Source organism: Nelumbo nucifera, chromosome 4 (assembly GCF_055504915.1).
Source record: "Nelumbo nucifera cultivar China Antique chromosome 4, China Antique-T2T, whole genome shotgun sequence".
Taxonomy (NCBI): domain Eukaryota; kingdom Viridiplantae; phylum Streptophyta; class Magnoliopsida; order Proteales; family Nelumbonaceae; genus Nelumbo; species Nelumbo nucifera.
The window spans coordinates 92791965-92816592 of record NC_142652.1 but is presented as its reverse complement, the minus strand read 5'-3'; the positions used below and the strand labels follow the sequence as shown (position 1 = coordinate 92816592).

Below are 24628 nucleotides of genomic sequence, written 5' to 3'. Positions count from 1 at the left end.
TAGTACTGCAATCAAATAAAATAAGGTAAATTTTGAAACAAAAACAAATCTGAATTTGCACTACCTTAATTTTGCATCTATGCAAATTTATTTGCACTGCAACCAAACACAGTCTAAAGCTTACTTCAGAAAAGAAAAAAGGCTTATGGCCAGGGACTAAAATATCAATACCACTTTTTTTATTTAATGCCTTCCATCATTCCATATATTAAATCCTTTCTTTTTATGAATAAGAACCTACAACAGGGGTTAGTCTATCCCACCCCATGTATCAATACAACAAATACAATTAAAAAGACTTAATAAAAAAAGAGGGTATATCATATTCATATCTGGTCTGGGTGCACTGATATGGATATGATACGCCCCATATCGGCATTTTGATCCTTTTTCCTGGCTAGTTGATAAAGAGATCACAGCTTACCACCATGGGCTTTTGGGCATTAGACATGAATATGATTCAAATTTGGCAGGAATGAAGTAAAACAAATCCAGCCGTTGGAATCCAATCAACTTGACCTCCAATTGAACTCCCTATAAATACCCCATTCACCAACAAAGAGACTTACAATTACACACAGAAAATGACCTTGTGATTTTAACTTCGAGAACTTGAGAATTACACACAAAAAATGTAAATACATTCATCAACAGTTAAGACTTAAGAGACTTTCAATGGGATAAGCGCCTTCCAATTTTAAGGCTTAATTTCTCTTTTTTTCGGCTCACCCTGACCTTGTGAAGATGTCGATGGTATGTTCATATCCAATAGTAATTTGCTTCGCTGCTTCTCATAAACCCATACACCACTAGCATATATATATACACTTGAATAAGTATAACCATCCCCCTTTTCCCCATAGAAAAAAAAAACAAAACAAAAAATAAGACGTGGCATCAGTAACCTCCATGCAAATATGCAATCCCTGTTGATCCCAATGACTGGCAGCACTCAGTGACGTAGAAATATAGCACTAAGCGCATGTACTTGGCTCAGGAATACATTTCAACTAGGCATAGCCAGAAGACATCTCTGCCACTATCAAAACCAAGCCTACTCCAGCAGTGGCTCCTCTTCATCCTTAAGTTCCTTGAGCTGGCGCTTTGCATAGAGAGTGATTATTGCAGTCGCAGCAAGGGTTGCAGAGAAACCGAAAATGTTGATAATGGTCTGCTGCGTTGAGAGGGATTTCCGGCCATGTGCCGCATCCGCCAATGTCCTTATCATAATGCCACTGTTTTGCAGAAGTTGAATTAAACAATCAGCTTTTGGTATAAAAGGAGGAAACAGTCATTTTGTCCTGATTATGCACTCCCTAAAGCACACAAAAACACATGGGCAAAGAAGAATAAGATCTAATCAAGGATTGAGCAAAACAAATACAAGCAAACATGAGTATGCTACCTTTGATCTAGTGACTACATGTTCAGGATATTGACAAGCCTCCCACTCCCCTATTGCCCTTGGAGATTTCATATCAACAACCCACTTAATGATGGCATTTCTCTCGCTATATCTTTCTCACTATTTTGAGATCTGAGCATTTGGTTTGAAACTTTGCTTAAACAATACAATCACCTTTTTATCTCCCCCACCCCCACCACCCTCAAGCAACACCCAATCCTAGTTTACTTCCGTACTTGGTGCATTGATTAGGAAACATTAAAAGTGATCCATCATGAAAGAATAAAACATTCAGAGTAGAATTAAAAGATAAAAATTTAAAAAAAAAGGGGGGGATAGAGTCATATGAAGTTAATACAAGAGAATGGCCATAAAACAAACAAACAAACAAATAAAGGGATGGAAAATCTTTGGTTATATTGAGTGCCATTGAGATATAGAAGAGAGAACATGTCTGAATGCGTCAATTGCAAAGGAAATGAGCAAACAAAATGAAGGTTGCAGTTAGAAACTGGACTCTGAGTAATTAAACAAGACTAAAAAAATCAATGAAAGGGACAAAGCCCCTGATTGACCAAAATTCAGAAAAGCAGAAGAGTCCTCTCTCTTTCCTGGATTGACCAAAGTTCCACAAACAGCAGAAAGACATGATTCATATAAGCACTGTAGTATGGACTTTCATAAATTGATAAAATGTTCTTGTCAGACATGCGTCAGATTCCAACACCGTGGGTTCTTGAGGTACACCTCTATGTAACATTTTCCTTTTTTTCTAACTTAGCATAAAAGAATAGCTAATGTAGATGATGAGTGCCATTTTTCATCACTAAAAAATAGAGAAAACCTTTTAGATCATTTTCTATTAGAGATGTAATGTTAAGATTCACAAACTATGAACTATTTTAATAGCATAAAAGCTTCTGTAGATGTGTCCACGAGTTCATGTTTTTTCATCTTTCCAAGTCAGACTCATGGACATATGTCAGATTCCAACTCTTGTCTCCATATCATGGAGAAGCAGAACTACAAATAAGGTTGGATAGGAGTGAACATTTGGTTTATTCAGTTAAAAACCGAACCGAATTAACCAAAATTTCTAACAGGGAAAACCTAACTGAAACTGAATTAAGCTAAAACTGAAATAACCAAACCAAAGTTTTTGGTGATTTCGGTTAATTTGGCTTCTTCAGTCAACTGAATTTTCAAATCTGAAAAACGAAACCAAAATACCCTAAAACTGAATTAATCAAACCAAAATACCCAAAAACTGAAATAACCAAACTGAAAAAACCAAAACCAAAATTTTTGTTTCAGTTCTTGTGTTTTAAACAAATAATGTTCACCCCTAAGGTTGGCTGCAAAAATTCTTCAAACAAAACGGAATGGTCAAACAGGATTCATGTAGTTGACCCATATAGTTGGTGTTAGTGTCGACAGTACAGGGGTGTTTTGGTCTTTTGGTTAATCTAGTTGAAAGTGAAAGGTCTTCTTTATTCAAGTTTAAGTTATGTGTCCCATCACTTATAAGGGACAATACTGTCTTTGTGTAACTCAATCTATTCACTATAAATACAAAGTGGGTCGGCTAGAGTGGGAGACTTTTCCTCTACTGCCGAACCCTTCTTCTTCTCATACTTCAAATCTGAACTGAATAAGATTGTTTTACATGGTATCAGAGCGAATATAGCAAGTTCAGATCTGCTCTTTTTTTTTCTGATTTACCCAGTTTTTTTTATTGCCCTTTTCTCTAGGGTTTCACAGATTTCTCAAGAATCACTAGGAGATTAAGGGAAAGGCTGCAAAGGAGTGATCGCTTTTCTCTGTAGGAGGCCTTCATGCCTTTGGTTTGTGATGCGGTGGTTGTTTGTGGTGATTGGTAGGAAGCTCTCTATTCGATGGTACAAAGAGAGCAGGTTCGGGTGGAACAGTGTTCAGTCGAGTACAGGTTGGTTCTATAGTGTGCAGTACAGGTGTTCGATTTGATGGCTGATTGATTACAGCTCTTGTATTAGGTGTGTGATGTGTATTTGAAGAAGTCGGTGGTGCTGAAAGTGAGTTAGGGTTTTGTGGTGGTGCGTGGAGTTGTGCTGAATAGTCGAAGGTGAATACTTTGTTTATAACAGTGATTTCTTTGTGATGTGAGGTGAATTAGTTAAGATATGGCATCAACTGGAGATAGAAATGACAATAAAACAGGTGTCATGATTTCTCTACATTATTTAAATGTTCAAATGACATCTATTAAGTTGAATGGTGAGAACTATGTGTCGTGGGCCAAATCTGTGGAGGTGTTTTTAAAGGCCAAGAAAAAGGTAAAACATGTAAGAGGAGAAACCCTCCTCTGACTCTCTAGGGTTCAGTGATTGGGAACAGGAGGATGCACAAATCATGATCTGGTTGTGGAATAGCATGGAACCTAAAATCAGTGTGAATTTTATATTCCTAGATACAGCTAAAGAAATCTGGGACCATGGTAAGAAACTTTACTCTAACCAAAATAATACTACTAGGGTATATCAGCTGTACCAAGAGTACTTTAATCTAAAGCAAGGTAACCAAAGCTTGGAGGAATACTATGCAAGCATGAGGAATATCAGAAATGAGCTTAATGTACATCATCCTCTGACTCCGGATGTTCAGGTTCAGCAACAACAGCGAGAGCAACTTGATGTGACAAGGTTCCTAGTGGGTCTAAAGGCTGAATATGAACCTGTTCGGGCACAAATATTGAGGGGGTCAGCTCTTCCCTCACTTGAAGAAGTGTTTGCCCGTCTTCGGAGGATATCTATTGAGTCTACAGAGTCTTCTTCTCTCTCGGACAGATCTGGTTTTGTGGTGACTAGAGGGGGAGGTCGTGGAAATAGAGGTGGAGGTGGTGGTCGTGGGTTTCCAGGAAACCGAGGTGGTTCTATGTTTAATCGTTCTGGTGGCCGCAGTGGTGTTCGAGAGTCAGGGGGAGGTCGTGGTAGAGGAAGGAGCAATGCACCTAGAAAATGCACATATTGTGGACTAGAGGGGCACACTGTTAATTTCTGTTATGATTTACATGGTCCACCCAATACTTTGGATGAAACGATGTCAGGTAGATCATTTCGTGTTCAGCCATGACTCAAAAGATGAGAAAATCTTGCTAGTGGTGTATGTGGATGATATTGTCATAACTGGGAGTGCCAATAAGGGGATTGACAAGTTGAAGAACTTCTTTCAGGTTCACTTCAACACAAAAGATCCGGGTAAGCTGAAGTACTTCCTGGGAATAGAAGTTGCAAGGTCAAGGCATGGAATTAACCTATGTCAAAGGAAATATGTCATTGACCTACTTGAAGAAACAGGGTTGTTAGGTGCTAAACCAGTAGAGACACCTATGGAACCAAATGCTAAGTTGAGTGTGGATGTAGGTGAGGAATTTGATGATCCTGGAAAGTACAGGAGGTTGATGGGAAAACTTAACTATCTGACTATCACACGGCCAGATATATCATTTGTTGTAAGTATGGTGAGCCAGTTTATGCAACATCCTCGGATTCCTCATTGGCAAACAGTTCTAAGAATTGTTAGGTATCTGAAGGATGCTCCAGGTCGTGATCTACTATACAAGAGTGGAGGAACTCTTGAGATAGAAAGATATACAGATGCTATTTGGGTTGGTTCTGTATCAGACAGGAGATCAACTACAGGATATTGTACTTTCCTTGGTGGCAATCTGGTAACTTGGAAGAGCAAGAAACAAACAGTGGTGGCAAGGAGCAATTTTGAAGCTAAGTACAGGGCTATGGCTCATACTACATGTGAACTAGTATGGTTGAACAACTTGCTACAAGAGATGGGATTCTCAGTTAACAAACCCATGAGATTATATTGTGATAACCAAGTTGTTGTACACATCTCTTCTAATCCAGCCTTCCATGAGAGAACAAAGCATATTGAAGTCGATTGCCACTTTGTAAGAGAAAAAGTGATTAGTGGAGTGATAACTACGTCTCATGTGAGCTCAGGAAACCAGTGGGCAGATCTCTTTACAAAGGGATTGTCTCGGGGCAGGGTAGATTACATATGTGACAAGATGGGACTATATGGCATATACTCTCCAGCTTGAGGGGGAGTTTTAGTGTCAACAGTACAGGGGTATTTTGGTCTTTTGGTTTATCTAGTTGAAAGTGAAAGGTCTTCTTTATTCAAGTTTAAGTTATGTGTCCCATCACTTATAAGGGACAATAATGTCTTTGTGTAACTCAATCTATTCACTATAAATACAAAGTGGGTCGGCTAGAGTGGGAGACTTTTCCTCTACTGCCAAACCCTTCTTTTCCTTCTTCTTCTTCTTCTTCTTCTTCTTCTTCTTCTTCTTCTTCTTCTTCTTCATACTTCAAATCTGAACTGAATAAGATTGTTTTACAATTGGGATAAGGCTTGGATGACAATGATGATGATGATGGTCTGTGAAGTCATAAGCCCTAGTTTTGTCCTATAACCCTTATCCTATTTGGCCTTCCCCTTGCTCATTCAAATACTTCATCTAGCATTACTGCATGACCTAAGGAATTCCTCTCAACCTCTTCTTTCTCAACCACTAAAATTTTGTTTGAATATTCTGGGGAAATTACCCATTCCTCCTAGGTATAAGTTTTTTTTTTTTTTCTGGTGCTGCATAAATGGCTTCCTTCCCTTAAAGAGCTCAGTAAGGTTTACTCAAACTGATTCTGATTTGCAATGTGTATTTTGTAATTCTGCTTTGGAAACAATGGAACGTCTGTTTGGTGATTGTAATTTTGCTTCAGCTATTTATTTAGCCTCACCATGGAACCTTAGGTTGCATGTTCATGCACAAACTTCGTGGTTACAGCTTATTTCTGGCTCAATTCATGCTTCACCAGATAAAACCCATTAATGAGGTCTTAAGTTAGGTAGCCTATGCTGTCTATTACATTTGGTTTGCTCGGAATGAGAAGATATTTCATAACAGGTCTACTGCTGATTGGATTATTTATCGGGTTATTCTCTCTTTTCTTCCACTATCCAGGTGCAAACTGTATCAACTGAAAGTCCTCTCATCCCTCCTGTTTTAATTGTTAAATATTCCTCCTGCTACACAATATATTCTTTTTATGGATGGAGGAAACTTGTATCTGATGTAAGCTGATTTAAATTCATTGTTTTTTCTCTTCTGATTGCTTTTTATTGCATGCTGCAAGAAGAAGGTTTTCTGCTGATCGTAGTGTGGTTGAAGCTGAAACAATGTGGCGCAGTACGGAAACGAAACACGTTGAGAAAAGCTTCAAAGAAAAGAGCAGAAGTCGAACTAGCAAGAAGAAGATTTCTTCACTGAACAATTAAGAGAAAATTCAATATAAAAAACTGTCTTAGCTTTTCCCCTAGCTACTCTTTATATAGGCATACACCCTTATGGATCATATTCCTAATCTGAAAACACTCCATAATAGAATCCTACTAAAACTCCTCAAAAAAGAAGTATTAATTGAGCAATCCTAATCTAAGAAAACACTCCATAATAGAATCCTACTAAAACCCTTCAAAAGGAAAGTCCTAATTGAATATAAATTCGAAATCCTACTATAATGCTAACTTGGTAAAAACGAACTAAGATAGAAACTATGTAATGGTGCCAACTTGGTAAAAACAAACTAAGATAGAAATTCTATGACGATGCTACATCGGTAAATATTTACTAAGCTGGGTTGGTTGCATCATCTATACTTCTTATGTGTCTTGGAATGGTCCCAAATTGCATAGAACTTATTGCCCTTCTCCTGTACTGCATCATCCTCCCCGGGTTGGGGAGAATCCATCCTCGGATTCAAATCATCATCTAACCGATCACCAACATATGGTACCAAGTGTTTGACATTGAAAACATCATGGGTACGTATATGGCTGGGTAGCTTTAGTCTATAAGCATTCTCATTGATGACTTCGACTATCTCACATGGTCCAACCTTCCTTGGTGCCAGCTTTCCACATTGCCCAACCAATAGGCGGTCCTCTGTTAAAATGGCACAAACATAGTCTCCTGTATCAAATACTACTTTCCTCCCTTTTCCATCAACATATTGTTTGTATTTAGCATTGGCTACCTCCAGCTTGTTGTGGACTTCTTCATGGAGGTTCTTAAGCTTCTGTTCCATATCATCAACCTTAGCCTTGTCATGAATTAGGCTTGGCCAAGTACTAGTAGCAAGGTCAAGGACGCTACGAGGGTTGGCCCCATATACTACCTCAAATGGGTTGTATCTGGTACTCCTGTTTTTGGACCTATTGAAGGTGAACTCAGCTATTGCTAATAAGAGATCCCATTGTCGTTCATGGCTAGCTGCAAGAGTTCTCAAAAGATTCCCCAAACTCCTATTGACTACTTCTGTTTGGCCATCCGTTTGAGGACGACATGAACTACTGAATTGTAATAAGGTACCCATTAGCCTCTAGAGACTTCTCCAAAAGTGTGATATGAACTTGGAGTCTCTATCCGAAGTAATCAAAGATGGTAAGCCACGGAGTTTGACAACCTCCTTGAGGAATAAACCAGCAATAAGTGAGGCATCCATTGTCTTCCTACATGCTACAAAGTGAGCCATTTTTGAAAATCGGTCTACGACCACCATTATAGAATCTACCTGTCGCTGAGTACGTGGCAACCCAAGAACGAAGTCCATAGATATATCTACCCAAGGTCCTTTAGGAACTGGGAAGGGCATGTATAATCCAACATTGGTTACCGTTCCCTTAGAAACTTGGCATATGTGACAACGCTCCACAAACCTTGTGATGTCTCTCGTCATCTTGGGCCAAAAGTAACTTGCTGAGATGAGATGAATTGCTTTGTCTCGCCCAAAATGTCCTTCATTGTGAAGCTCTTTGACTATTTTCAGCCGCCATGAGCAATTAGGTACACATAGGCGGGTCCCCTTGAATAGGAAGCCATCATATATCACAAAGTCCATCCTACTACCTGCTTGCACTTCCTCTATGATACCAGCAAAATAAGGGTCAATGAAAAATAATTCACAAAAAGTATCAAACCCCAGTACCTGTTCTTGGAACGTGGATAACATGGCTCTCCTTCGGTTGAGCGCATCCACAACTTGATTGTGCACACCTGACTTGTGTTTCAGCACAAATAAATATTCTTGGAGGTATGCTGCCCATTTAGCATGCCTTGCATTCAACTTATGTTGGCCCCCAATATGCTTAAGTGCCTCATGATCTGAATATAAAATGAACTCTTTATAGATGAGATAATGTCAACACCAGAGCGCTTATACCACAGCATAGAATTCCACATCATAAGTTGAGTAGTTGAGGCATGATCCATTCAACTTCTCACTATAGTAGTCTATGGGCCGGCCACCTTGGCTGAGAATAGCATTGATTCCAACCTTAGAGACATCACAATCAACCTCAAAGGGTTGCTCGAAGTTGGGAAGGGCTAGCATAGGTGCAGCTGTCAACCGTGCCTTAATCTCAATGAAGGCTCTTTCTACTTCAGTGGTGAACACAAAATTGGTTGTAGCTTTCATACAATCTGTGTGTGGTTCCATAACAGTGCTGAAGTTGTTAATGAATCAACGATAGAAGCTTGCAAGACCATTAAAACTTTGTGCTTCAGTAAGTGTTTTGGGGATGGGCCACTCAACAATGGCACGAACCTTCTCTAGGTCTACAAAAACTCCTTCCCTTGAGATGGCATACCCAAGGTAAGACCCAATCTGTGGCAATGATACACTTCTTCATGGTTGCATAAAGTTGCTCCCCGCGCAAAGTCATCAGTATATCTCGAAGATGCAACAAATGAGAGTTCATATCAGTGCTATTTATGAGAATATCATCAAAGTATACCACAACACATTGACCAATAAAAGGCTTGAGAACCTGGTTCATGACCCTCATGAATGTGCTCAATGCATTGGACAAACCGAATGGCATCACTAGCCACTCGTACAAACCATCTCGCGTCTTGAACGCTGTCTTCCACTCATCACCGGGACAAATTTCTAATTTGATGGTAGCCTGATTTCAAGTCCAACTTAGAGAACACCTTGGCCCCAAAAAGCTGATCCAACATGTCATCCAAGTGTGGAACCGAAAATCGATATTTGACGGTTATCTTGTTAATTGCCTAGTTGTCAACGCACATCCTCCAAGTGCCATCCTTTTTGGGTACTAATAAAGCGGGAGTCGCGCATGGACTCATACTGTCTCGTATGAACACTTTAACAATCAGTTCATCTACTTGCTTTTGCAACTCCTCATGTTCAATGGGACTCATTTTGTAATGGACCTTGTTGGGAAGACTAGCACCCGGCGTTAAATCTATGCAATGTTGGATATCCCTTAATGGTGGTAATCCTGCCGATAAGTCCTCGGGAAACACATCACTAAATTCATCAAGCAAAGGCCTCACCTTCTCTGGAGCCTCCACACCTTCCAACTCAAGCCCCTTGTTAATTAAAGCATACCCAACACTGGTCTCTTTTAAGGCACTTGTGAATTCGGTCATGGAAAAAAGGCTAGAACCCTCCTCGGGTTTCGGTTTAGGTATAGTCTCTTGTGATGGACATAAGGTCAGCCTTTTCCCTTTAAACTCAAAAGAGTAAGTATTCTTTCGTCTGTCATGGACTACGTAGCGGTCAAATTGCCATGGCCGCCCAAGTAGCAAACGGCAAGCATCCATGCATACAACATCACACCACACACGATCACTATAATTATTGCCAATAGAAAAGCTCACTAGACACCGTTGTGTGACTAAAACCTCATTCTTTTTTTTAGCCATGCAAGCTTGTAGGGGTGAGGGTGTTGTTGAGTTTTTAGGTCCAACTTGTGGACGGCTACTTCCGCTATAACATTCTCACAACTCTCGCAATCAATTACAAGGCTTGCAACTTTCCCACCCATAGTACATGTGGTGTGGAAAATATTCTTTCTTAGCCATTCTGATGATTCATCCATAGGGGTTAGGAATGATCGCTACATCACCAAGGCCTCTCCCACATCCCCATACACCATTTCTTTCTCAAAGGTTTCTTCATTATAAGAGTCAAACACAAGTGGGGCTGAATAGTCAAATACTTCTAATTGGGTTTCACTCTCGTCTTCTACAAACATCGTCCCTTTTTCTTTTATCACGGTATCACCCTTCACACATTCAATAGCTTTATGGCCTGGTTCACCACACTTAAAACACTTCAGTCCAGGTGGACCCACCTGGTTTTGATTAGGTCTACGCCTTTGGTTTTGGTTCAGCCCACGAGACTGTGGCTGATTTAGAGGTGGGTTAGGATGATTATATGGAGGTGGCCTAGCCACATTCATTAGTTTGGGTTCGGCCCAATTGGTTAGGTCGGCTACTTTGTTTTTCTATGGTTAAAGCATGTTGATGTGTCATAGAAACATCATAGCAATCAAATAGGTCTAATATATCCCAAATATTTGGTCTTAGCCCACCTATATACCTAGCCACCAATTTTTTTTTTTTATCAATAATATACGTAGCCACCAATTGGTCTTTAGTTTCAGCTAACTCATTCCGGGCCACTAACAAATGAAACTTCTTTGTATATTCATCTACTGTATCAGTTCCTTGCTTTAAATTTTGCAATTCTTGATAAAGTAAACAAATATAATTATTGGGTAGAAATTCTGACCTCATCTTTGCCTTGAGTTTCTCCCATGTCTTAATCTTTTCCTTGTCTCTTCTCTTATGCATAACCTTCAATTGATGCCACCATGCTGCTGCTCGTCCTCTAAACTGAGTGGTTATTAAGGACAGGATTTTATTGTTTGGAACTTCCTTGAATTCAAGGACTTCTACTATGAAGAGCCAATCCATGAATTCTTCTGGAGTCATGCCTCCCTGGAATTTCGGGATCTCAACCTTGAGACCTGCTTCCCACCGTCTCTGATCACCACCCACAACTACAGATGATCTGGTTGCTTGCCTTGATGATGAAAGGGAACATGTGGAGATGCTTGCATCGGAGTTGTTGTCCCCTGTTTCTGACCAGGAATGCAGCGATTTCACCTCCTCAGCAAGTGCCTCGACTTGTCTTCTCAACTCTGCCATCTCTTGTGTTTTCTTGTTGAGCTCATGCTCCATGATGTGAGCTACCGGTTTCTTCTTAGGAGCCATAATCCGAAGAATGATCAACTTGAGCTCTGATACCAACTGGCACAGTACGAAAACAAACACATTGAGAAAAGCTTCAAAGAAAAGAGCAAAAGTCAAACTACCAGGAAGAAGAATTCTTCACTGAACAATTAAGAGAAAATTCAATATCAAAAACTATCTTAGCCTTCCCCTGGCTACTCTTTATATAGGCATACACCCTTATGGCTCCTATTCCTAATCTGAAAACACTTCATAATAGAATCCTACTAAAACTCCTCAAAAAGAAAGTCTTAATTGAGCAATCCTAATCTAAGAAAACACTCCGTAATAGAATCCTACTAAAACCCTTCAAAAAGAAAGTTCTAATTGAATATAAATTTGAAATCCCGCTATAATGCTAACTTGGTAAAAACAAACTAAGATTGAAACTCTGTGATGGCGCCAACTTGGTAAAAGCGATCTAAGATAGAAAATCTGTGAAGATGCTATATCAGTAAATATTTACCAAGCTGGGTTGGTGGCGTCATCTCTACTTCTTATGTGTCTTGGAATGGTCCCAAATTGCATAGAACTTATTGGCCTTCTCCTGTACTGCATCACAATGGTCATCATCAAAGGTCTCTAATTGGCTGCTTCTCACCATTGGGATGATATTTTTCTGTGCTTAGACTTGAACTTTTTTTTTTTATCAATAACACTTTCATTAATTCATCAATAGAAGATTTACAATAGGAAGACAAACACGCTTATCTTCCAAGAGCAACAAAGAACCTCAAGAAAAGGAAAAAAAAGAAAGAGAAAAGAAAGAAAACACACTAAAGTTACAGCTTGGCCCAAAAAAGTGAATCCCTTTCTGCCCCTTGTTTAGCTAAACCGTCAGCTAGGGAATTAGCCGATCTTTTAACCCAACGTATCTTAACTTCCATCTCCCGCACCAGCCACTTGAATTTCCTCCTCTCATTATTGTACTTCCATAAGCCATTGTGATCTTTAATCAGCCACCCTATCACCACATCTGAATCCCCTTCAATTAAGAGTTTCCTGATGTTCAACTCCTTAGCTTTTTGGACTCCTTCCATAACTGCAAAGATCTTAGCTCTAAGGGAGTCACCCACTCCAATTGGGCCTGAGAATATAGCAGAAATGACCCCATTTTCATCCCTAAAAACACCCCCAATCCCCGATTGTCCCGGATTTCCCCTGCTACACCCATCAAAGTTTAGTTTCACGAATCCACTAGGTGGAGGGGTCCAAGCCACACTCATTACTGACTTAGTTTGTGTGCAACTTGCAATTTCACCCCACTTCCTCAACATGTCATCCACAGTGTAATCTGTGAAAAGCTCCAAAGATTTCAGCCACTGTACCGCCCTAATATGAATGATAGCCCTCAGATCGGCTGCTCCTCTCTGAGCTTCTGAGAATATCCTGGAGTTTCTTTCTTCACAAAGTGTCCAACATACTGCAGCCCTTAGTCCTCTCCACATTGTCCTTCCCCTTTTTATCCGCCACCTGAAAAAAGAAGGGGAAAAAAGGCCTTGCAAGTCTGATGGGGGGTTCCAACTACAACCAAATAGGGACAAAGCCCATTCCCAAATTGACCTCGCAAAATGGCAAGACACCAGTAGGTGAAAACAAGTCTCCCCATCCGCTTTACAAAGAACACACCACTGAGGTGACAAACAAGTATTGGGTCTCTTCTTTTGGAGTAAATCACCAGTGTTGATTCTTTCCAGATAGGCTTCCCAACAAAAACTACCAACCCTAGGAGGTATTGCTCTGCACCAAACCTCATCAACAAGAAAAGGAAGGAAGGTAGGACTGGTGGACTGACTTAAGACTTTGAAGAAAGAAGCACAAGTAAAAATGCCATTGGGAGAAGGTGTCCAAATTCTAGAATCCGCCCTAGTGGGGTCTAAGACAACGTTATCAAGAATTGCAATAAGGCTCAAAATAATGTCAAAGTCTGAGTCCCTCAAATCCCTTCTTAGACCCAAGTTCCACCCAATCCCAGAAATGGAAGAGGACGGGGTGGTAAAAGACGAGATTGGCTCATTTTTCAAATCAGAAAGAGCAAACAAAGAAGGAAACTGATCCTTTAGAGGGGCACTCCCCACCCAGGTTTGTTCCCAAAATTTTATGGAGTTACCGGAATTCAAATCATACCTGATATTAGGGGAGAAAACTGGTAGTAGGTCATGAATGGCTTTCCAAGGATAATTACTTGTGGTCCTAGCTCTGATTCCAGCGTCCCATCCATTATGCTCCAGCCCATGAATACTTGCCACTATTCTAGCCCAAAGCTTCTCCTTCTCCAAGGGGAATCTCCACAACCACTTTCCCAAAAGAGTGATATTCCTTCTCCTAATATTCCCAAGCCCCAAGCCACCACATGTCTTACTCCTACAAACTATCTCCCAGCTCACTCTATGATCCCTCTTTTCCTCTCCCGGTTCCCACAAGAAATCTCTCATTAACTTCTCCAATCTATTAGCAACCTTCACTGGAATTTTAAACACCAACAGGAAAAAGATAGGTAAATTAGCAAGCGTGGCCTTAATAAGAGTAATTCTCCCACCAAGAGAGAGGTAGTTCTTTTTCCATGACACCAGTCTTTTTTCGAACCTTTCCACCACCGGGTTCCAAAAGCTCTCTCTCATGGGATTATCCCCTAAAGGCAACCCTAAGTAGTTCAAAGGCCAACCCGAGACTTCACACCCCAACACTTCAGCACTCTCCCTGATCTCTCCCTCCTCCAAATTCACCCCCACAACACAACTTTTCCCAAGGTTAACTTTCAAGTTGGATATTTGCTCAAACAGTTGTATCACCGACTTCAAATTCCTAATAAAGCTCACATTACCGCCTTCACAAAACAGAATCGTGTCGTCAGCAAACTACAAGTGAGTAAGAGGGGTTTCCGCCCTCCCAACTCTCCAGCCTCTAATGAGCCCCCTAGAATCTGCTCTGTGAATCAATTTCCCCAAAACCTCTGCAATTAGAATGAACAAGAAAGGAGAAAGGAGGTCTCCTTGTCTTATACCCCTACTGGTTGGAAAGAAGTCTACCACTGTCCCATTCACTAGCACTGAGTAATGACAATTCCGGACACAACCCATGATCCACTTACACCATCTAGCCCCGAACCCAAATTTAGTCAAAACTTTCCTCAAACTTGAAGTTAGCCATCCAATCTCTTCAATCTCATTTTATGCTTCCTTGGCAACAGTTGCACTTGTTTCATCAGATTTGCCAAATTATCTCTTCCTTCTCAAATATTTTTTTGATAATTGAAAGTTAGTTTCATTAATCAAATAGAATAAGACTTTTACAAGCATCCCTTAGAGAGGCACAAGGTGCAGCCTCTCCTAATCATTGCGAGAGATCAAACAAAAAGATTACAAAGCTGCACAAAATAATCATTACAAAGCATTTGCCGACCTACCCACCCATTGGACTCTAATTATCATGTTGTTAAGCACTTGACCTTTTTATAAGATTCCTATAAGGCTATAACTCCAAATGATTGAATCTTGATTCAATAGCCAGCCCACAATCACTTTAGAGTCCCCTTCAATTAATAATTTCTCCACTCCAAGTTGGTTGGCAATCTGAATCCCTTGTACTACAGCCAATAAGTCAGCCCCTTGTAGAATCCCCTATTCCCACTAGGCCTGAAAACAAGGATATAATGTTGCTATCCCCATTCCTCAGGATCCCTCCTATGCCAGATGGTCCTGAATTGCCTTGATTGCTTCCATCAAAATTCAGTTTAGTAAATCCTCCAGAGAAGGAATTGAAGGAATCTAGGGATTTCAGCCAATGATAGCCCTAGTTAAAATACATTCCTTCACTACTGAAAAGTATCTCCCCTTGTCTTGAAAAATTATAGCATTTCATTCTTCCCAAATGGTCCACAAAGTGGCTGATCTAAAACATCTCTGCATGCTTCTCCCTCTTTTTGTTGGCCAAACAAAAGGTAGATGGATTAAATAACAATTTTACTTCTGTTGGCTGGTTCCACCTACATTCAAACAAAACAAACATCCAATTCCACAGAGTTGCAGCAAAGGAACAAGAAATCAATAAGTGGTAGCAATCCTCACAAAGTTATCCAATAGCAACTTTGTAGGGGTTAATCTGGAGGAAGGGGAATTCCATTGATTCGTTGAGATTTTGGGGTGTGAGATTAGAAGTTGGCCAATTAGTTGCTTGGGTCTACCTTTAGGAGGAAACCCTAGATCAGAAGGGTTCTGGAAGCCAGTCATTGAAAGATTTGCTAGGAAGCTAGCTCTGTGGAAGATGAATTATATCTCTCTAGGTGGAAGGATAACCTTGATTAGAGCCATTTTGGCGAACCTCCCTATTTACTTCCTTTCAACCTTTAGAATACCCTGTAGGATAGCAAGGAGCTTAGAGAAATACATGAGATTTCCTCTGAGACCCAGGAGAGGAGAGGAAGGTTCACTTGATTAATTAGGAACAAGTTAGAAAGCCCAAGGATCAAGGGCGTTTGGGAATAGGAAACCTTTCACTTAGGAACTCGGCTGTGTTAGGAAAGTGGCTTTGGAGATTCTCTTTTGAGAGGGATAGACTATGGCACAAAGTCATTGAGATTATTCATGGGTTGAATGGAAATGGTTGGGATGCAAAAGTGGCCCCTCATGTTTCTTAAGCTTCTCCTTGGAAAGCAATTCATGAAATCTACCCTACCTTCCTTAATTCCATTCGAATTGATGTGGGACAGGGCAATAAAGTTCATTTCTGGGAAAACCTTTGGGTGGGAGAAATCCGGCTTAAAGATCTTTTTCTTGATCTCTATACTTTGTCAAACCTTAAAGGGGAAACTGTATGTAATTTGGGAACTCCTGGTCCAAATGGGATTAATTGGAATCTGGACTTCAAAAGAGAGGAAAGAAATTGAGATTGGAGAGGCAAAAAATCTTGGTTGGCAGCACCAGGTTTCTATAATATACTAAGGCAACATAAATAAACAATAAAATTAAGTAAAAAAACACAGTACCCCTGCGGCCAATAATACACCAAGTATTAACAGTTTTAACAGAACCTTTAGGGAGAGAGGAAAAAATCTCTAAGAAAACCAATCTTTGGCACCAAACAAGCTTCATAATCTTCAAACCATGTCATTTCATCATTGTTCTTCTAAAAATTCATTTACCATAACTCTACTTAGGCCTAGCATAATTATATAGGTCTCCCTTTACAAAGTCTAATTTCAATTAGGAAACTGAACAAAAACATCTCTCAATTACTTCAAAACAAAAACAAACTCATAAGCAATAAGGACACTTGGACAAGGAATTAGACTCTAATAACCCTCTATTAACCCCACTACAACTAAACAATAAAAAGCAACTCCAATATAGGCCATAAATTTAGAAAGATTGAAATACTTTAGTACATTGACACCCTACTAATAAAATGGCCATGGCTCTTCCAACACATGTGAAATTTTCAACACCTTGGTCTCAATTCGATTAATGACACCAAAATCATAAAAAATGGACACCTCAGTGGTTCCCTATTTTAGGGTGTTACTGATCAACAAAGTTCTTGATCTATCATTAACCATATAAGAGACAATATGACCTAACAGGAGGTGATGGTAAGAAAAGTGTAAAGGAGATTAGCAAGTTCATGGTTCTCAAAACCAAGATCAACTCTGGAGCACTACAATGTTATGCTACCTTAAGCTCCATATACAAAAGCTTTAAATTGTGTTATGAGGTTAAATTTCTCAGCTTGATGAATGTAATCCTAGTACAAGGTCCTTTAGACACTCCAAAAACAGAACATAAATCAATCAATCAAAGGTTATGATCAAATCATAGGGCACTTTCAGACTGCTCCAATTGCAGTTTCTAAACTAAGGATGTTTTACAACTAAACTGGTGGAACATTGTGTAAGCTACCTAGCCTAAAATCTGCCAATAAGAATTATGGTAAAGGGAAAAAAAAATGAATCACAGCCAAGTAAGAATGTATCTTTATAGAGATCAAAGAGAAGCATCATTAAACAATATTTCACTCATAAATGAGTACATTCAGTTGCATAACAGAACCAACAGATACAGTCATGAACTTATACAAGAGGTTCTATAGGAAAGATAAATCTGGAAACTTGACCAAGAAGAATGCATCAACCGTTTCCTTAAATGCACAGACTCAAAGAATTGCAGCATACAGTTACCAAAGTAGAATTTAAGGGGTTGGCTGAAAGATGAAATGACAAGAAGAGTGCACAAAATTACAAATAGGCCATTGAGCTATTATAACAATGGAGTTACCTTTATCAACTTATAACAATGGAGTGTCCATGTTATCAGATCAGGATAGGATTTTTGTTCCACTTGACTATATGCAAAATTTGTTGGCTAAATATTTTATACTGAAAATCATTTAGATGGAGCATTAAAGGTCATACCTGTAAATTGTAACAAAAACTTCAGGTACCATTCCTACCAATGACCCCAGTATGTAAGGACCATACTTGATGTTTGTTGCAACTACAGCATAATTCAAAATAAGATATGGAAATGGAGAAATCCTCAGTAAGGCCACTGCTCGAAACTGATGGAACCAATCTCCTGCACCAGCTAATCTTATAAATTCAGCTCTCTTCGGTGATTTCTTTAACCACCTCTGCATAACCATATATAGTGTTGAATTAACATAATTACAATTGAAAAAAAAAAAAGAAAAAGGAGAAAGAACAGAAAGAAAGATCTGGTTTGAAGATACTAACTTAGATTGTAGACAATAAAGAAAACAAAATTAAAAAAAAAAAAAACGGTACTGACTTGGATTTTATGATGAAAGCAAGAACCAATAAAATATGGCAATGATACACCCACAGACACCCCTGCTATGATTAGCAAGAACCCAATACCATATCCAAACGTAATCCCAGCCACCCACATAGAAGGTGTAGATGGCAACAATAGGGTAGGAAATAATGCCACAGAAGCAAAAAGTATAACCGCAAGCACAGGTGGACTGAATGTTGCCATCTCCCAGTCCAAGATTGGGAAAATTTCCTGCCAAACATCACAAATCAGAGAATCATCAAAAATGCAGAAACAAAGAAAGAATTAAAGGAATAAAAAAAATATATAGAAAACACTTTCTATTGCAATTTGTTGAAACAAACATTAAGCATCCAAAAACTAGTTTTGATATTGAGAAATGGTTACCAGATACCAACTACATATCATCCATGGTCCAATAACACAACTTTGAAACATAGCAAATAAATACCAATAATTGTCAAATGAGACTTCTGGATTTAAGGTATATAAACTTTTAGCAATTCAAGGACAAATGCCCGATCTACTTAGATTCATAACTCACTCCAGCTAAGAGAAATAGAACAAGGTATTGAAAGAGAGAAAAGAGAGAGAGAGAGAAATAGAATAAGGTGGGAATGCCAAATTTTCCAATATAGAACTAACTACATTATATACTTCCAAATAACTTTCTATGTACTTGCAACATTTAAGAATATACAACTTAAAAACTAGCACATGATTATTTTGAGCAAACTTTTAAGAAGCAGAGGTCTGAGGTAAAACACTAGAAGCTTCTATTGAATGAGGCATAAGCTTCAAGGAGAGAGGCTCAAGCTTCATTAGATCTATTCTTTTTATAAGAAGATGCTATCCTCCTATAGATAAGGACCATATGTGTGTTAAGAGCTTTAAAAAAAATAATTGCATCCTTGCAAATCCTTCAAAGACCATAAGAAAGCTCGTGATGTAAGTAAAAGCTCAATTGGAATTGAAAACTCTAAATCACCCAAGAATATTAAATAAACTCAGGCTAAACAAATTGCATACAGATGAAAATGTTAGAACTGGTATTTAACGTAGGCTTGGTTGAGAGATACATTTCAAATTAATATATGAAATGCATTTTCTTGAATATGTCATCTCAAAGTGTGATATATGTCGGCATATGCCTTGTACCTTTAAGCATGAAGCTCCCAGGTTGAGCCTAATGAGTCAGGACATTTTCCTTAAGCTTTGCTTCTTGTGAGTGTAGGACTAGGCACCTTTTAAGCACTGCTTTGAAGTCCTTTAAAAATCCCAATTAAACTTGCATAGGCTGTGCTTGTTTCTCCTTAAAAATAGATGTAGAAATTTCCAAGATATTTCAGCTATTTTTTCTACCTTTCTACAGCTAAAATTGTTTTCAGCCCTTTCCAATTTGTTTTGACAAAAACAAAGTTTTTTGCTTTGAAGGGAGCAAAAAGAAATAGCTGAAATATTTCGGCCTGAAAATCTTTCCATCCATTATGTGTCGAAAGAAGTAGAGACACGGTGTAGTAGAACCAACATAATGTTACATGCTAATTTCCAAAAGAATGGTTCTTGGTTATTCATAAACACTTGAATCGAATTCCATGAGCACCCTTAACACCGAGCTAACAAGTAACAACAAATTCTCAAAAGTCAAAACAACATGCCATTATCTTAGTAATACCAGTAAGACAAGCATATGAATCGATAAGGATCAGTTTGAAAAGAGTACAAATACAAATATGTACAGTACAAATACATACAAAACACAAGGTTTTGCACTCTACATATTTGTATTTGTACTCCTTCCAAACTGCGCTTAAGGGTTCTGATCCGTGGCCAAAATATAGGAAAAAAAGAAATACTGCATATTATCCAATAAATAGAGTTGACCGCTACCTAGGTGTATAAGATTGGGAAAGTAATTCATGAACTCCAAATTCAAAAACTTGGCATTAGCAATACTGAATGAAAAAAAGCTAATGAATAACCCAATTTGGCTAGCCCAATGCAACCGCATAACTATCAAGAATTGCACCAAAAATTGGACAAGTAATACCGGCAAAACAAGAACAACAATAGGTTTATTTAATTTCTAAATTTTTGTACCGACAAGAAAATCAGATAAAGTTTTTATACTTCAGCAAAACTATCCTCAGTTACAATTATAAGGCATACAAAAGCTACTTCCTGGGCTATCTCAGAGATATAATCAGAGGAAATACTTGACTTAAAAAAACAAAGCCACACCAAAATATAATTTATTTGCAATAACAACCAACCTTATCGAGGACGAAAGGGACAACCCAAATGAGACATGCTGCGGAGAGCAACCCCACACAAATGCCCGCTAGAATCACCTTCGCCCACCACCACAATGATCTGCCCCATAACGATCTGCACTTAATAGAAGATGAAGGCTCCGTCCTTTTGAATTCATTCACTTGGCAGTTATTCGAGCATTCCAATCTCACATAATCCCCGTTTCCCTCCCCAACTTGCAGCTTCAGTTCTGGACCCACGGCATCATCGGCATTATACGCCATCTTTCCGGCGAACCCAACCAAGCTCGAAATTTCTCAAATCCCAGAGAAGCAAACCAAATATACATAAGAAACGAAACTGAATAAGCCCCCAACAATAAAAACGAGGGGAGGTTAGTAGTTAGCCATGGTTCTCCGAATCTGCATTTGCAAAAGAAACCCTACAGCTTACAGGGGAGGAGGGGCAAGACACTAAAAACAACAGCATGAACCACTTTCGCTTTTCACGTCTGTACTCTGTAGAACGCGAAACATTGGAGACCAAAATAGAAGCCACTCTGGTTCGATCAGAAACCGGAGTAGACTTCAGCTCCAGATGCCCGGAAATCGAACAGCATCTAATGGAATGCTCAAGCGTTAGAGGAATCAAGGAAAAAAACCAAAAGTGTAAATACCGTAAATTTAGAAAGAAGAAAAAAAATGACGATAACATAAACGGTAGCTCGCAAGGAAAAAGAACTAGAGAAAACGAATGACTGATAGAGAAGAGTGGTTGGTAGACGAAAAATTAAGTAACTAATCGAAACAAAACGTAACGCAATACACAAAATACGAAATAGGAAATACTCTCTCTCTCTCTGTGCGACTGTGCCTTCGGTAGTTCGGAAAGGTTGGTGAAACGAAGTTATTACCTTCCATTCCAGATATGAATGATTTTTGTGCGCTCCGCAGGTAACGCGTAGCATGAAGACCACCACGCTCCTTGCTGCCATGACACGTGGCAAAATTCATAAATTAATCGTCAATGACACGTGGCAACATAGATAGCTGAGTCTTGACGTGACTCAACCGTCAAGTTTGTATTTTTTCCGAAAAACATAGACATCTTCCTCTAAAGTGTAACCTCTAACCCTAACGTTACATACACCGTTAGGGCCTACGTTACATATGAGCCAAGCCTACGGACTGCATCGGAAACCTATTGAATACCTACACTTTTCCCCACGACGACGGTGAGGATCGAGATGCACTACAGACAAAGTTGGAAACGGTTGCGGTTGGTCCAAATACCGACTACGGAGCTCTTTGTTTTGGGAGTCTGGATCTCCTGCCCACGTTTATAGCAGTCACACATGGAGAATATCTCATCCTGTGTATAGTATTATGCAAGAGATATGTTCTCAATTCACTGGGGTAGTGTGTTGTGAGTAAACATGGGCAAGGTTCTCGTGGGCAGGAGATCCGGACTGTTGTTTTGGCGTCCACTTGCAACAAAACCAACAGCGGTGAAGGAAATCTAAATAGAATTCTTGGTAGAACCCATTAAAAAAACCATAATAATATCCCATTTCAGCCCTAATCTGAACCCCATGGGAAAGTACTATGAGTCAACTCGGGCCGGGTTGGGTTCGGTTGAGATTAGCCCTAATTTGAACCCCAACCCTAAAAAGTAAAAACTAATTCCGTTTGAATTCCGATTCAACTCAAGCTAGCCAAACTTGTCTGCTACCTTTTGCAATTTTGCCAAATATATCTAAGACCAGTTTGGTTCATAAGAATAGGGGTTTAGAATCATAATCAAAATAGTCCATTATGATTCCAACTATTTGATTTGATGGAATTGGAATCCCATTCTCATTCTTGGTGGAATGGCATTTCCTCATTTTGAGGGAACAACAATTCCCTCCCTTCCCTCGGGAATGAAATCTCATTCCCAATGATTTAAAATCCCATTTTGATTCTTGTCTAAATAAGGGTGTCAATGGACCAATTTTGGACTAACGTCCAGTCCAAAATCAATTTGGGGGATTTGGATGGACTAACAAGACATATTGCATTGGACCAATCCAGTCCAAAATATTTATTAAATTGGATTGGACCCGGTCCATCGGTAACAAATTTATATTGGATTGGGTTGGATTAAGCCGATATCTAATCCATTGATATAAGATAAGCATATAGGTATCAATGGACCGGATTAGGGTTGAAACCAATCTAAATTAAAACGAATTTTAACAGATTGGACAATCTAGACATTAAATTGGATCGGTCCAAAATGGTCCAAAACATTCATTGGATTGGATTGGACCTGATCCATTTGTAATAGACTCACATTGGACTAGATCGAATTAGACTAAATCCAATCCAATTGACACCCCATGTCTAAACTAAATAGATTATAGGAATAAACCATTTCGATTCCAATTCCGACTGGAAACCAAATAGACCATTATTTTCTAGATTATAAAGGTTTATGTTAACTAAATATCAGTATCATTATGTGCAAATGAACATACAATTATGTTCTTAAAAAATGCATTTAAACTGAAAATGTTTGACATACAATTAATATACATGTGTTCATGTATATATAGATAAATAAGTATATATATAAATACTTGGAATGAAAAAATAAATAAATAAACACACATATATACGTATATGAATACATAGCTGCATATGCATACATGCATGAATAGTAAATATAAGTAATTAATTATATCCATAATTAATACGTATTTATATATGCAAATAAAATCAGATTTGGTGGTTGGGTGTGGTTGCCCAAGGCATCCACCTTAATCCAATAAGTAAAGTCCGTACTTTTCAACCATAATTCTAACATAAATGTCAATCCAAACTTAATTTGTCACGCTAGGTTTGGGTCCAACTTACAACCCTAGAAAGCAGGCACAAAATATAGGCAATGTTGCCATGCTGATGGCCCGTTTGGAAAGTCTTTTTGTAGCTTTGATAGTCAAAAAATGTATTGAGCTTTTGATATAAGATCTGAGCAACCCGAAGACCGTTTGGTAGGTGTACATCTTTCTGTGCATCATTTTAGGTCTTTCCATGCGAGATTAAAATGCAAAAGATGCAAGAAGCTTCATTTGGAGCTTCCCAAAATCAGCTCAAAATGGGCTTCTCGCATCTTTTCATTGTCCCGTCTTTTGGCGGCTAGATCTCCTGTGTGCCAAACAGAAATAGACCGATTTTCGATCTTCACAGCTTATAAATAGCTGAAAAACCACGCAAAAAGACACTCCAAATGAGCCCTTGCCTGATCCGGTTTGGATGACGACCCATTTATCCACAAAGTTGAACTGTTGAACCAGTGATCCGGTCATTCAAAACAAATATTATTTCATTTTGGTGAGAGCTAGCGCACGCAGATATTGTATAATTATGGGCCTATTAACCATGGTTGTTGACCTATACTGAAGAGCACGTAGAGAAGCTGCATAAGGTGGGTCAATACCGTGGACAATTATTCACGTTGCATGTGCTGCCTTTGAAGTTTGCACAGATTGCATGCAAAAAACCTCTGTCCCTAATTAGTGTAATGCATGTGAAATCGAGTCAAACATGCCAAACGTGTTTTCAGTAGTCCCCACTTCGCTGCAGAAAAGATTATGAGTTGAGTTGGATTGTTTCTCGACACAAATTATTTACGTACCTAAAGCCTGAAGAGTGATTAGGTTTGGCATGCAGACTGGTATAGCTTTCCCCACAGCCTTGCAAGAGCTCATGGGGAAGAAAGAACGTGAAATCCAAGGAAAGTGAAATTATAGATGTTTGGGATCAATGTTTATTCTTCTTATGAGATTTTCTAAAATTCATTGATTTTTGAGATCATTGATTCCTCGAAAATTAGAGAAATCGTGTGTGATGTAGGGGGATTTGGCCCAACCTCGTAGTACGGGGACACGTGGATATGACCTGGCATAAGCGGCAACTCAGCGTGACAGTCTGGCCACAATCTGGCGTAACAAGCTCGTCGAAGCCCGACCAAACGACT

At 39.1% G+C, this 24628-nt stretch overlaps 1 protein-coding gene across 3 annotated transcripts; it reads right to left on the bottom strand.

Annotated features, from left to right (window-relative positions):
* Positions 1-571: 571 nt before the first annotated feature.
* On the bottom strand, positions 572-21507 carry LOC104610945 (uncharacterized). 3 transcript variants are annotated; one of them, XR_016068586.1, is made up of 5 exons: positions 20629-21507; positions 18350-18586; positions 17974-18191; positions 11065-11585; positions 1097-1235 (listed from the first exon to the last, which is right to left on the bottom strand). XR_016068586.1 is itself a non-coding variant. In XM_010277820.2 (4 exons), exons 1-4 carry the CDS (start codon positions 20890-20892, stop codon positions 1055-1057), a joined length of 900 nt encoding a protein of 299 aa, XP_010276122.1. In that variant the 5' UTR covers positions 20893-21504; the 3' UTR covers positions 572-1054. The 3 variants fall into 3 exon arrangements, 2 of the variants coding, with proteins under 2 accessions (XP_010276122.1, XP_088742598.1); XM_010277820.2 differs by lacking the exon at positions 11065-11585 and having other exon boundaries at positions 572-1235; positions 20629-21504; XM_088886472.1 differs by lacking the exon at positions 11065-11585 and having other exon boundaries at positions 1178-1316.
* Between the last annotated feature and the right edge of the window lie 3121 nt (positions 21508-24628).